The following is a 15,539-nucleotide window of genomic DNA, read 5'->3' on the forward strand; positions in this document are numbered from 1 at the left end:
ACTTTCCTGATTGGACCGAAGTGGAGGCTTATTCTTGTTTGCATAGTTCTATGGTCGGAGCCTCATCGGTTCATTCATCTACATGCACTGTTACAGGCATGGAGAGAAACTGTGCATAAATAGACATTAGCATGGTTTTACATGCAAATAATTTCATGCACACAGGTTTCATTTTTTTATTTTGTAATGATGCAAATTTAACATATAGCAATACCAGCTAACTATAAAATTTCTACAAAGGAGAATGCTTTAAGAGAAACAGTGTGACAATTGAATTGGAAGCTTACTGATCACTCCTAGCAGGGCAGCTATTCATAAAGCCATCTCCTTTTTTTTTAGGTTGATTTAAAATACAGTGAGGTCATGCTTTTATTGTGTTGTTTCTGAAACGTTCACACACACTTACACACACATAAGTGAAGAGGGTAAAAGCAGAAGTTTCTATTTTTGCAAAGAGGTGATATGCATCAGAAGATGGGTGTTTGTTTTGAAACTCCCATTCAGCCTGAAAGCACAAACAGATGTTGTAGTGCATCAGTAAAGGCCTCTGTGTGTGTGTGCGTGGGTGTGTGTGGCCTTGTTTTTGATACAATGTGAGGACCAGACAAAAACTACGTTGTGGGGACCGACTGCTCCTTATGGGTCCTAAAGTCAGTATCCCATCAGAAGAGGTGCTGCTTGGAGGTCAGGGGTTATGTTTAGGACTAAAGTATTAAGAAATTAGTTGATATCAGGTTTAGATTTAGGCATGTACTGGTGGCTGGGTTTAGAGTAAGGGTGAGGATTGGGCAATAGAAATGAATGAAAAATGAATGGACGTCAATGCAAAGTCCCCGCAAAAATAGAAAAACTGTCTGTGTGTGTAAAGACACAGAATGAGATCATTCATGTCTCCTTTATATAAGTATGTTTCTGAGCTAAGCTAATACCTTGCGTTCCTCTTGTGTACCGATGTAATCATGTTGAAGATGTACTTTTATATGATTGTTATTTTCACCATAAGATAAAATTACATGCTAAAATCAAATTACAAAAATGACAGTAAAGCATACGCAATTGAAATCTTTCAGATTTTCCAGCAGAAATGGCCACATTGGTGTTTTAGAACCAGCTTGATCAATTGTGTTTTGTTTGAATTTTGTTGTTAGAATAAAACAAGGAGATGACTCCAGGAGTCATAATGAACCAGTTGTTTTTGTCTGCTGGTGATATAATCACCAGTATGGGCAACAACAAAGTAATGCAAATACTCCTATACTGCATTTCAGGGATGTTTAGAACAGATCGTCATACCAACGTCACAAAGACCAGCAAACTCAGCAGATAGGTCAAGAAGGAAATTGTAAGTTTAAAGTGGGTTTGGGTTATATATCTTTCAATATCTGAATATAATAATGGTTTTGCAAAGCTGCAGACCTACTAAAACATGGCTGCCCTTCTAAAACTGACTGGTCACAAAGGAGAGAGAATCAGCCAAGAAGCCCATGATAACTCTAAAGGAGCATCAGAGATCTACAGCTCAGATGGAGGAATTGGTGGGCAGGATGTGCACTCCAAACATCTGGAGTGACAAGAAGAAAGTCATTTTTGAAAACAATAACAAGTCCTGTATGTAGTTTGCTACTAGACCAATTAGACCCAGTAAACATAAGGAAGAATGTGCAGAAGACTTGAGAGTGTTTCTGAGTTTCATCTTACAGCAGAACAACAACCTGTAACATACAGTCAGTGACAAAATAGGGTTTTTAGGTCAAAACAATGTATGTGTTACATTGGCCCACTCAAAGTTCACACCTAAAATCAAGAATCTTTGGCAGGTCCTGAAAATTGGTGTTCACAGACACACTCTGTCCAATATTTTTGCAAAGAAGAACGGGTAAGAATGTCTGTAGATGTGCAATGCTAGTAAAACCTACAGCAACTATAACAACAGAAACATCAGATGGTTCTAAAAGTATTGAACAAAGGCAGGATTTACTTTAAACTCTGTACTTTAAAGGTACACCTGCTCTTTCTGAAACTCCACCTTCAGGAAGTCATCACAACATGGCTCCTCTATTAACCCTTTAACAACATTTTTACCAACGTTTCACTGAGAAGTAGCTCCTATAATGAGCTCAGCAGATGCACCGTTTCACCAGGTGTTTGCTAATTGCAGGTGACTAGTCTGAAGGAGCTGAGTGTGCAAGTCGTGGACGAGGGCTGCTTTGTGAGGTGGAAGCATGGATGCTTGGAAACTACAGCTCAAAGGAGGAGCTGTGTCTCTAAGGCGGGACTATGTCCACTCAGGTGTTTTGCACAGCTGATTGGTTGCCATGAAGATTAAACGATTTCTCAAACATGTATAAAAGAATCAAACCAACAATCCAGCTAAGTTTCTGATGAGGGATAAAAATTACAACATGACGTAAAGTACAAAAAAGTTGATTTTACAGAAAACTGCCTCTTTAAAAAAAAAATTCTTTTCTTTTAAACCATGGATTCTTTTTCCTAAACTTCATAGTTTTTCAAAGCTTGGTGTACTTTTATCTCATCTGACCAAACTTTCACAGTCTGTTGGCAGGAATTTAAACAATACTTTTTATGGCATAAATTTAATAGATTTAATGTAAGAATATTATTTCCCTTCACTCCACTGTTATATGTTGCTTGGTGTTGGTCTTGGTAAATCCAATACACTAAAGGTAAAGGTTAGATTGTAAAAATAAAATGGGAACGTTCAAAGACTATGAAAACAATCTACTGTGCTGCTTAGAACTGACACAAAGAAACGTTTTTGCAAGTTGGCCAGTAGATGGGGCAATGGTCCTTTTCTTTAAACTACTTTGTGTTGCCTGTGTTTTAATTAACTCATCCACACTCATGATGAAGGTCAAAGTACAACAAATGTTTTACATTTGGTAAATTAGTGAGTGACAAGTAAATATAATATGAACAATATATGTGATACATTGAAAAATGTTTTTAGACAAGTTTTTTGTGTCTTTTCTGCTAATGTATGATGATGATTAATGGTGCTATCTGGGAAGAGATTTTTAAAAAAAGGCCTCCTCAACTAAATACTTGTAAGTAAAAAAAAATTAATTAAAAAACACAATGAAAGATGCAGTCATAGTCATGACACAATTTTTTTCTTTTTATTATTATTTTTGAATAATTTTGCTCTTGCAGCATGTAGTTTGATGATGAATAAACCTTGAAGACACTGATTCACAAAATTGTGACCAAGAATTTTGAAACACTTTCAGGTTACAGTTAACAAGATCATCTTTTAATGCCACAGTGTCTGTATCTGAGATAGTCCAAAGTGCAATAATGTCACAACATAATGACAGTTTTAACAAATATGCAAATAAAAGTTACATACTGCAGCTTTAATTTCACTCAGTAGAGGACAGGTCAGGAGGGAGTAGAAATGCTGCTGACCGACTCGTCTGTTGTTAAGTGGTAAAAGGTACAGGGACAAGTTATATATATGAATATCTTGGTAATTTTTTTCCTTAATTCATTAAATGCTAGTGAAAAGGAGGTAAACAGTCTGTGGCTAAGCTAACTAAGCTAAATGGTTGATAATCTCACACAGTCTAACCACCTCTCTGAGAAAAACTGGGTTATAAATTGACACTGTTGCCTTTTTCTCTCTTTCCCTCTCTCTATTTTTTATTTTTATTTATTTATTTATTTGAAAACCTGATTTTATCATTTTTCTTAGCAGCATAGTAACAGCCACAGTCGTTCTTGTTTTTTACTGACTGCTGCTGAACACCATCAAGCTCCAAGCAGGAAGGAACCATTTCATATAGATGTGTGTTTTTTGGTCTGGGAGTGAGAACATCAAATTTTTACTGCTAAAAACAAAATATAAATAAATAAACTGTGGAGGGCCCCCTGTTGGTAAGGAGCCCTAATAACTTTTACTTCATTTTGCTGCTCAGTGTTTGGCAACCAAACGGATACTTTTGGTATGGATGTTTAACAATTGTTTTGTAAATTCAAAAGAGAAATTAGAATTTATTTGTTTGATTTTACATCTCCCTTGTTCCATAGGACTGAGTGGATACATATTTTATATGAAGTTGAATTAAAAAATATGCAGTTGGAATCTTAAGTTAATGTAAATATTTAAATATTTGAGATTATTGATCAACCAGAGAAAATGAAGACAAACAATAGAGTATAATTGAAAAGTTCATTTATTTCAGTAACTTAATTAATTAATCATATCATAGATTACACACACACTGATGTTTTCAAGATAGATAGCTTGATTTTGTTGTACGTCCCAAACATGATAGAAATTGTCATTAGATAAGGATTCACTTAAAAACAGATATTTCAAGATAAAACAAAAATAAAACTACATAGAGTAAAATATAACCCATACAATGAAACCAAACTGAAAAGAACCAAATGAAGACAAAGTAACTATGGAGACTTGTTTACATACATTATTGTAGAAGGTAAAATATAATGTTTTTAGCATTTGAGTCATAATTTTTCTGTTAATCATGCTGATTTCCTGCTTACATCTAATAAAAACAAGATTATAATATAACAGATCAAAAAAAGAAAACTTTTTAATGCAGAAATTTGGGATTCGTCAAAAGTTGTTTGATACCTGCTTAAAGGTTGTTGTCTTCAAAAGGTACTTTGTAATCTGAAAAATGAAACTCCTGATTGTATTTATATGACCTACATTTGAAAATATATTGTAAGCAAACTTGAGTAAATACACTGCAAAGAATTTTTTTGGTGGAATAAAAATGAGACATTTTTTAAAGTCACATTTATCCTTTGATGGCTTTCTGGATGTCATCATAGCTGAACACCTGAAATACTATCTCTTCAGTATAAGTTTTCTCTCCACGCTCCATCAGACATGCAAACAAGCCACCTTCAATGTAGGTCAGGTCAGAGTAACCACTGGGTCCAGGGTTAATGATCCAGGGTTGGCTCCACTCTCCACTACAGTTTTCATCTGAATTTTGTGGGGAGTTGTTCAGATAAATTCCCAAATCAAGTCTTTCACTTTGATTTGTTGGATGAGAATAAAGTAGCCACTTGGTGTTTGGTTCTCCAAACTGATCTGGGAAGGAAACCACACTCCCATGACAGCCTTCACCTGTTTCCACAAGGGGTGTAACAGATGTTTTTGAGTGGAAACCACTTTTATCAATCTGTGCTTGTACTCGATAGACTCCCTGACTGCGAGCATTGCAGTAGATCAAGCCATCAGAAACCTCAGCCATCTGACATTCTCCTGATGGTTTATCCAGCATCATGCCATATTGCCATGTGCTTCCGTTATCATCACTATAAATGTAGAATGAATGTGGAATGTTATTTTCCTTTTTGTAAGCATAAGCTGGAACAATCATTCTGCCCTTCTCAGTTTGAATGCCGTGGCCCGGACCAACAGCAAACGTAGACCAGCCTTTAGTAGGCAGCACGTTGGTCACATCAGTGAATTCACTCCACTTGTCGTCATTTATCTTCTTTGTGATGTAGCACAGACGGGCCACGTTCTGGTGATGCCGAAGCTGCCACTGCTCTGTCTCATTGACATAGATGAAGAAAAGGAACAGTGTCTCTGTGTTTTTTTCATACACAACACAGGGGTTCATCGGACGATATGTAGAGTTGTTTATTTTTGTTACTCCTACTACTTCTTCAGCCTCAAACATCTGAAACAGAAAAAATATTCACAGGAACTAAAGTGAAACAATGCATATGGCATATGTATCATATTTAATATGTCTTAGGTAACACTCTGTTGAAATAGAGTATTTGCTTTACATAATTACCTTCACTTCCTTCATTTTAGTGGCGTCATTAGTGTCCACTATTCCTGTCCTCATGACCAGCATTGAGGTAGCATCTGTTGCGGTTGTCCGCTTCTCTGCAAAGGCAAAAAGTTTTTCCTCATTGTCGTTGTAGTACAGAGCAGGATACCTGAACTCTTCTCCTTTCCCTGACTGAAAGACGGTTGCAATGTTGCCCATGGATGCTGTGGGAGAGAAAAATGGTTACACAACCAAAACAGTAAGAAAATCTGTTCCTGTGTTGAAGAAGTAACAGTCTGCTTGCTGCTCATTTTGGGAATTATTTATATCTGCAAGATTGGAGGGAGGAGCTGAGGCAAGAAAGAAAAGAAGAAATCAGATAGGATCAGATCGTGTCAAAACAGATAATAGACAAAGGATCAAATATTGAGGAAGTTGAAATTTAGCCAACAACCTGACAATATGTGTCAAAACAGATAATAGACAAAGGATCAAATATTGAGGAAGTTGAAATTTAGCCAACAACCTGACAATATGGCCGACTGGTCCTGCAAGTTTTGAATTTTTTTCTATCTGTACTGAAACGTGGGAATGACAAAACTTAATGTTTTAGCTTTAATTTCCAGCAATTTTTCACAAACAGTGTCAGGTTTATCCACATCATCATCCCACTGCCAACACTAGCGTGCTTTAATAACTTGTGCACATAGGACTGTCAACGTTAACCTGAACATTTTAATGTGTTAATATTACATAACGCAGATCAATCGAACCATCTAGTTTGACATCAGAGCCTCTCTCCCACGGAGTGTTATCTAGTTCACAGCAACACGTTACACACGACACGGGGAGCTACGAACAGCGAAATATTTTTCCTGCGACTGCAGACGGCAACAAGAGTTGAACAGTTTCAACTTTCTTGTGTTGGGTTTTTAACCACATCTAGTTTACTAGCCCACAGTTTCACGTTCACGAATTACACTGGTCTTCACCGGCTGGATGAAGACAATAGAGAACCGCCTCATCACAGGAAATGAATATAGAGGAACATTTCAAAACCAACGTTTAAAACAAACTGACTTTCTATAAACCTTCCTGAATGTGAAAACCTGAAAAACTAAGAATCTTCAGACATGGTTGGTTTGAGACAAAACATTTTTTGAGAATGTGTATGTTTGATATGGGCTTCATGTTGCCCTTGGCGACATCATAAAAGAGTGGAGCATCCAAGAACTAGAAATTAAAATAGATCTAATAAATAGGTCTTATCTATCACTTGGCTCCTGAACAAGTTTGGTACCTATGCATGTATAGTGCAGTAAATTTCTCTTGCTATTAAATATGGGAGATTACAATTCCAAGATAATTGCTTGGATTTTAAATTGTTGGCGTGCAGCAAGAGGGGTTTGCACAGCTGTGTGCATATTTATATTTCAAGCTTACAAAGTTAGGCATAGTGATTAATTGCAATTAATCAGCCAGTGCCGGATTCTGCCATGGGCGACCACCCAGGGCGGCATCTTGGGTGGAAGGTGACAAGACCGACCCCTCACCTCTCTCACTGCCCCATATACTCCAATTGTCTGTGTCTCACTGGAATGTAATGGATGGAAGACACAGTGAGATGTTGTCATCTCACTGTCTGCCAACCTTAGGTGTACAGATAGAGACATCAGAATGTATCTGTCTACAGAAATGTCTCTGTGTACCTGAGTATTAAGTTAAAATTAAAACTAATATCACTGAACTTTGTTATTTTTCAGGAAATCTATATCTGAAACAGCATCAAGGGCACAAGCGGGTCCAGCAGCTCCTTTTGGCACCTAGATTATTGTTTCATAGGCGAGAACTAAGAGAATTATTTCAGTAATGCCTTTACAAAACATATTTGGTAGTTCATGGGCATCTAATCTAAAAACGTATAATGTACTTAAAAAAAAAAAAAACGGGTAGTTTTGAACTGTCTCCCATCTGTTTGTAGGTGATTCATAGGCCTCAACAAAGAAAGAAGAACAAAAGCTGCAACTGGAAAAGTGACATCAACCAACAGGACGACTTATGCAAAACACAGCAGTGAACCTGTGTGTCTCCATTCTCCTCCTTCCTGGACTACCAGTGGAACTTTTAAAATGGTAAAATTACACATTTACACACAATCAGTTCTCGTACTCCATCTTTCTCTTTGTCTGTCTTCTTCTCTACCGTCTCTCTGTATCTGTCCTGTCTATTTCTAATAGACAGACAGGAGGACAGCTACAATGAAGGAAGGTCAGAGAGAGTGTCTGTCCACGAAATCTTTCCTTTTCATCCTGTCTGTCTTTAACTGACATAAATGCAGTTTGGAAACTTTGACATTTGGGTACTTTTGTTTTATTAAAGATTATTTAATTCATTGTATTCAATGACATATTACCATGATTGTAACCAATCATGGTAATATGATTGATTACAGTCATATTACAATCATGGTAATATTTTCCACTTTTACTGCATTTCAGTGAAAATGGAAAATAAACCTGTGCTAGAAGCAAGGTGTACATTTTGTGTTACAGTGCAAAGTATTTTGGTTGCAAAATATTATATTATTAATTAATATTTTGTTTTGCTTTAGTTTGTCAGATTTAAATTGGCAATAAAATCAAGTGATTTTAAAATATACATGTATTTTGTTTTATTAGGAAAATATTATTTTTTTGAGAGTTTGGTAAATTAAGTTACAAGGTTACATTTAAACTTTTAAAAGCTAGCATAGTGTGCAGTTTCATGGCCTACTGTAGAATGACAACTTTTTGTAACTCTATCACAGGACTACTGTAATTTTATTATGATAAAAATGTGATGAAATCACAGTAACCATGTTATATAATTACTCTGCTATTTAAAAGAAATTACAGTTAAACTAAACAAATTACAGAAATAGTAATAACAATTACAGGAAAACCCGCAATAAAATCACAGTCAAACTAAAAAAATCATAGTAAAATTGGAATTGAATTACAGTAAGGCTACTGTCAAAAGATTATCTTAATGTTACTGTAAAAATTACAGTAGCTGGCTGGCAATCCTGCTACCAGTAAGTTACTGTAAATTTTTTTAGTGTGCGGTAGGCTGAACTATTTTGAAGTTTCTTGTTACTAATTAAACACTTACTTTAAAGGTTTTGTTTAAACTATTCATTTAAACTAGCTTAAATGCATGCTCAAATCTGTTGTCAAAGTGCAACAGTTAATATATTTTGTAGTAAAGTGCCTGCACTGCTCATGTAAAAGAAAATGGATAAAAATTTTGAAAATACAGTTCTGTTGTACTGTTTCTAATTGTTCAGTGTTCTTTCTACCCTTTCACCCACTGCTGTCTTCAAACACTTAATGTAATCTAACTTAAAAAAAATAAAGTCTTTGAATTAACATAATTAAATCATGGAAAGTATTTTCACACCATTAAATAGCTTTCTTTCAGCATGAAGCGTGTTTGTTGAGCTAACTTAATTTTCATGAGTTGGATCAACTTAATTAAGTAGTGTGAAGGTATCACTGTAACATAACGAGGTTTCAACTAAATTTGCTTTCATCTTAATCAAGTAAAGTCAATTATTTGGATCAAAACATTGCAAATTAGTTGGGCTGGCTCTATTAAATTACATTGGGTCCAACTACAGTAAATGAGTTGAATCAACCTTAAAAGTTAAGTTGAGCCAACACATTTGCTTTAAATTGGAATAATTTGAACTTATGCTGATCTTAATTTATTAATAAATTAAGCTGAACTAACACATTTGATTTGAATTGGAGTAACAGAATTACATAGTGCTGAAATAAAGCAAAAATAATCAGGTGGAAATCCTTTCCTTGATTTTTTATGTTAACCCAAAGAGGGTTTTTTTTTGAGTGAAGGCGTGCAATTAATCTATATAATGTGTTTCACTTACTGATAAAGTCCCTGAAATAAACAAAATTTTCAAAAATATAAAAAGAATTAACAGATCTGTAGAAGCCAACAATGGAGGAAGTAGAGTAGATCAATATCTGCACAGTCTGATATAGTTTTGATTTTTATTGCTTGGACAGAAAGCATTCTTCATTTTAGTTACGACTGTTGAATGAGAAGATTATAGATTATACAAGCTGATGCAGGAAGAAGGCAAACTGCTTAAACCTGCTTGAGATGCACAATGGCCTCTTTAGTTGTTGAGATTGAGCAAACAGACCTTTGAACACTTGATGAACAGAATGTGGACCTGGTGACATGTCCTGTCAAGAACTTGGTTTTAATCGAACGTCCTGGAGTTTCACAAAAATTTGTTTTCTCTTCCTGCTTCCGTGAGTCAAGAATGTTATTTTTCACTCTGGTCAGGCTGCCAGATCTTTTCTACACTCCTAAACAGCTTCTTACTGTACAGCAACTATTCTCTGACAAATACTACATCAGTCAGAAAAGGTTATAACTTTTATTTTACCCTTCCTGACAGCACAAAGTTCTCTACAGAGGGGATTTATACAAGTCCTTCTCCCTGGCTCTGGTACCGAAGAAAACTCACCAGTCAGTCATCGATGACTATTTAATGAGTCATGAGATGAGTATTTAACAGCCTAAAAGACACCAAGCAGAAAGCTTGAAGAGGGCCTTTTGTGTTTTATACTTCAAGTCCTGCACTTTATAGAGAAATAGAAGTTTTATCACTTTTCAGTTTATGTGGCTGAGCTCTTGGCTGGAGGTCATTTCAAATTACAAGCTGAAGATATGATGCAAAACAGGGCCGTGCAGAGACCTTTGGAGGGGCAGGGGCTCAAATTTAAAAAAGGGGCACATTGAACAAAGACACTGTACAACAACATAGCAACAACACATATTAATCAATAATCTAACTGGATCCTACTACATCATTGCCATCATGCAGGGAAATGCAAAGCAAATCTAGTCTATATTTTCCCCAACAGGTATAAAGTTTTTGTTTCTGCTGCTGACAGTCCTGGAGGTCTGAGTTGATTTGAGACTGTAGCTGTTAAACAGATCAGAGGACAGAAAGTCTCTGGTTATGAAGTTATGAAATAAGCAAAATTGCTGGCATTTTACTAATTAAGCCCCAATGATATCTATTTAACTTCTAGAACAACCTGGATGCAGACTGATTTATGTTAGCAACTCTGAGACCTAGAATTATAAGACTGGAATATCAAGATAAAGAAAACTCAGTAGCTGCTGGTAGGGGCCATTCAGGGGCCTCCAGACACTCAGGGGCCCCTAGAAATGGTTTAATTGTAACACAATTAAACCATTTGTAACACAATTAAACCATTTCTAGGGGTTTAATTGTAACACAGAACATAGATCTAAACCTGTAGCTGTCATAAGGTGGTGTGTTGAGGCGGTGAGGTAAACGCAGCGGAACCCAGATGAGGTGAGATGCAGGAGTTTTATTGATAAATAAATGAACAGAAAACAGTCCACAAACCTGGCAGCACTGACGGAGCGGACGGCTAAAGCTCCCAACAGGTAGCGACAGGGAAAAGCGAGGACTTAACAGTCAACTCTATGATAACAAAATAAACAAAACACAGTTCTCAGACCTGGCAGCACTGACGGAGCGGAAGGCTAATGCTCCCCACAGGTAGCGACAGGGACGAACGAGGACTTAACAGTCAACTCTAAACTGAGACGTTACAGACTGCGAAGACGTACATTGACTGACTGAGGATCCGACGAAGACAGACACACACAGGTGACACTAAATACACAAGAGGGTAATCAGGGAACGAGACACACCTGGGGACTAATCACGGGGAGACAGGACAACACAGAGACTCAGACACACAGGAAACTTCAAAATAAACCCAAAAAACACAGATCACGACAGTAGCATCATTTATAGAGAATGACAATGTTATTATATTTCATTTAATGCATTCAGCTGAGAGAAATAAATAGTACATTTAGGATTTAATTAGGAAGTTTACTTTGTAAAAGTTTAAAGAATCATCTTGATAGTTTGATTGTTGTGTTACCATGGCTACAATATGGTGTAATCCTTGTGTTTGAATTAGGTTTATTCACAAGTACATCACAGCAAATAACCAATAATCAGTGATTGATTTTAAACTCGGCCAATAAACCTGGTCTCCCTCTCACAGATTCACCTTATCAATATTTATACATGTTAGTGATGCTGAGGTTCTTAATAGGACGGGTTCTGGGGGGAGGGAGGTTCTGTCTAAGGCCCCATATTACCTTGGACCGGTCCTGCATGAACAGCCGCTGGGATGCGCATCACTGGAATCTACCTGGAATCTACCTGGAATCTACCTGGAATCTACCTGGAATCCCCCGGTGGCCCCTGTCAGTCCGTCCATGCTTCAGAGACATTTCGATTCATTTCATTGTGGCATGTTTGGCTTTTTGCTGCGGTTCTAATTATTGCTACAATATTTTCTCTGATGTTTATTTTGTGAATTCTAAATGGGCCGAATCTTCCTTTAAGACTTGAGGTTCTGCAGTAACTTCTACTTACAGCCGCGAACCTCCAGCCCAGATCCCGTCAGAAGCGGCTTTAACCCGCCTGGTAGAAACGTTAAGGAGAAGCAGAGCAAACAGTCAACAGGTGGTACCATCCGGTACCAAGTGGTACCGGGGCTTCGAGCTGTGTGGCAACTCGCGCTGACAGCCGCTGACACCAGAATGATCCTCTGAATGATTAATATCTTAACTCAAGGAACTTCACAATAACATGAATAGAGCAACTTTGTGGAATTTTGCAACATTTCCTTGACCTTGACGTAACCCAAGAGAAGGTTTTATTGTTGTAGAAATCCTTCTTCCTGATTCCAGTGCCAAAGAAAACTCACCCATCAGTCATCAATGATTACAGACTTGTTGTCCTGACGTCCCACATCATGAAGGTCCTGGAGAGACTCCTGCTGAACCAAATGAATTAACAGACAAGCTCATGTCAAAACCCGCTGCAGTTTGTTTATCACCATGGAGATGGAGTTGAAGACGCCATCATACACCTTGTTCAACAAACCCACTGTCTGGACAAAGTATGCTGCACTGTGAGGATCCTGTTCTTTGATTTCTCCAGTGCTACTAACACAATTCAGCCAGATTATCTTTGTCAGAAACTCCAGAAGACACAAGTGGAGGCTTCAACAATCACCTGCATCTAAGACTACCTCACAAAACAACCACAGTTTGAGACTGAAGGACAGGGTGTCTGATCTGGTGGTCAGCAACACTGGAGCACCACAGGGCACTGTACTCCCTTACAAAAAAAATTCCATGAAAATCACATGTGATCAAATGTGGATCACACAAATTTCACATGTGAGTGATGTGAATCACATGTGAAAGCCCATGAATACGTGTGATTTTGGAACGTTTTGTGGTAAAATCACATGTGATTCACATGGGATTTTTTTGTAAGGGCTCTCACCAATCATTTTCACTATCTACACATTAGACTTCCAGCACACATCCGACAGCCGCGAACCTCCAGCCCAGATCCCGTCAGAAGCGGCTTTAACCCGCCTGGTAGAAACGTTAAGGAGAAGCAGAGCAAACAGTCAACAGGTGATACCATCCGGTACCAAGTGGTACCGGGGCTTCGAGCTGTGTGGCAACTCGCGCTGACAGCCGCTGACACCAGAATGATCCTCTGAATGATTAATATCTTAACTCAAGGAACTTCACAATAACATGAATAGATCAACTTTGTGGGATTTTGCAACATTTCCTTGACCTTGACGTAACCCAAGAGAAGGTTCTATTGTTGTAGAAATCCTTCTTCCTGATTCCAGTGCCAAAGAAAACTCACCCATCAGTCATCAATGATTACAGACGTGTGTTCGGAAGAGTGGAAGAAGAGTGAGAGAGCGAACGATTGTGTATTTTTCTATCTTTGTTTTTTCTTACTGTTTATTCACTGGGTGTTTGTGTTACTCGTTTAATTGTGATTTTGTGTTAGTTTGTCACGTTTTAAGGGGGTTTTGTGGGTTCGGGTGTGGCCGTTAGGCCGGCGTCTGAGGACGCCATGGTGGTTGGTGGTGGGTCTTTCTCCACGCTGTCGCGGAAGAACGGCATCAAGGTGGGTGCTGGTTCTCCGTGCAGCGTGGAGGAAGTTTGTTTGGCTGTGAGTGAGGTGATCGGGCACGGGAATATAAGGTCAGCAGCACGTATGAATGGAGCGGTGGTATTGTTTGTGGAGAAGGTTGAGCAAGCTCAACAGCTGGTGGAGGTGGGCGTTTCTGTCGGTGATTTGTTTTTACAAGTTTCGCCGCTAACATTACCGGCAACTAAAGTAACTTTGTCGAACGTGCCACCATTCATCAGCGATGAGTTTTTGATTAAAGAATTGTCGAAGCACGGTAAGGTGGTGTCGCCGCTTAAAAAAGTCCCGACAGGGTGCAAATCACCATTGTTAAAACATGTCATTTATGATTACTAAATTGTAGAGATGAGGAGCTCAACTTACGATTTCACGCAAGGATAGAAGATTATGATTATGTTCTTTTTGCCACATCTTCAAGTATGAAATGTTTTGGTTGTGGTCAGGAGGGCCTCATCATAAAAATGTGCCCAGACAGGGCCGGGCCGGCTCCGCCGGGTTCGGCGAAGCAGCAGGCGGCTGCTGAGCAGGTAGGAGACCCGCCTAGTGAGGGTAGGGCAGCGGAGGAGCCCGCTGCTGCTGCGGGGAAACCTGCTGCTGCTGCGGGGAAACCCGCTGCCGCTGCGGAGGAGGCCGTGGCGGCTGCGGAAGAACCCGCAGTGGTGGTGGAGGAGCCCACTGCAGAAGAGCTGGAGAGAGGTACAGTCGTGAGTGAGAGAGCTTTGGAAATGAGTATGTGTATGTGGGTATGGATGAGAGCATGGTGGTGTGTGGTGATGGGGTGAATGGTGTTGAGGGGGGGAGAGACAGTGTGCAGGGAGAGCAGGAGGAGGTGAAGAGCGATGAGGAGCATTTAGTGTGTGGAGGTCAGGGAGGGAAAGTAGAGGTGGAGGTGGGTGGACAAAATGAAAGGAGGAACAGTGTGGAGTCGGTTTTTAGAACCAGAGCGGAAGGAGAGACAGATGAGACAGAGGAGGGGATGGAGCTGGAGGCTTCTGCCCCAATTAAAAGGCGAAGTAAAAGAAAGAATGTGGTGGCTGCTGTGCAGGCTAGGAAGCAGGCCAGCAAGCTGGTTGCAGACAGGAGGGAGGTGTCAGATAGCAGCGACAATGAGGACTGGTTCTCTGACACGAGTGAGGTGTCTGTATCACAAAGTAATAGTAAAGAACCAAAATACCCTGTAGAATCGTATAGAAATTTTTTGCAACAAACTAAAGGGGAGTAAAGATCAAGAGCTATTTTCCTAATTTGCGATTATTTTACTTCTCCGCAAGATATCATATCAGGAACAAAGAGGTATCAGGTTTTATAGATACGGAAGTTTTTAGACTAAAGAAAATAATGTCCAAAGCAAGAAAACAACTTTGAGTAAAAATGATGCACAGTAGCATTTTATTATCTTTTATAAGGTTTTTATGTTTAGGTGCTTGCTTCTTACCCAGTATGGATTCTTTTAAAATAGCATCATTGAATCTTAACGGGGTGAGGGAAGCTCAGAAACGTGCTTTGATATACCAAACGACTGAAGAACAAGGCCCACCTGGCTTGCCTGGGGTTGAGTCTCCTTGCGGACTTGAGGTACTGCAGATTTTTATGATCAGTCCAAAACACAAAGGGTTCCTTAGCTCCCTCAAGCCAGTGCCTCCACTCCTCAAGAG

The 15,539-nt window shown here is 38.7% G+C and overlaps 1 protein-coding gene across 1 annotated transcript; it reads right to left on the reverse strand.

Annotated features, from left to right (window-relative positions):
• Nucleotides 1–4,177: 4,177 nt before the first annotated feature.
• Nucleotides 4,178–12,641, reverse strand: LOC122819683 (sialidase-3-like). Its single transcript, XM_044096598.1, has 3 exons — nucleotides 12,623–12,641; nucleotides 5,805–6,007; nucleotides 4,178–5,684 (listed from the first exon to the last, which is right to left on the reverse strand). The coding sequence occupies exons 1-3, from the start codon at nucleotides 12,624–12,626 to the stop codon at nucleotides 4,788–4,790; spliced, it is 1,104 nt and encodes a 367-aa protein (XP_043952533.1). The 5' UTR covers nucleotides 12,627–12,641; the 3' UTR covers nucleotides 4,178–4,787.
• Nucleotides 12,642–15,539: the final 2,898 nt, after the last annotated feature.

The sequence above is a fragment of the Gambusia affinis genome, linkage group LG17 (assembly GCF_019740435.1).
Source record: "Gambusia affinis linkage group LG17, SWU_Gaff_1.0, whole genome shotgun sequence".
Taxonomy (NCBI): Eukaryota; Metazoa; Chordata; class Actinopteri; order Cyprinodontiformes; family Poeciliidae; genus Gambusia; species Gambusia affinis.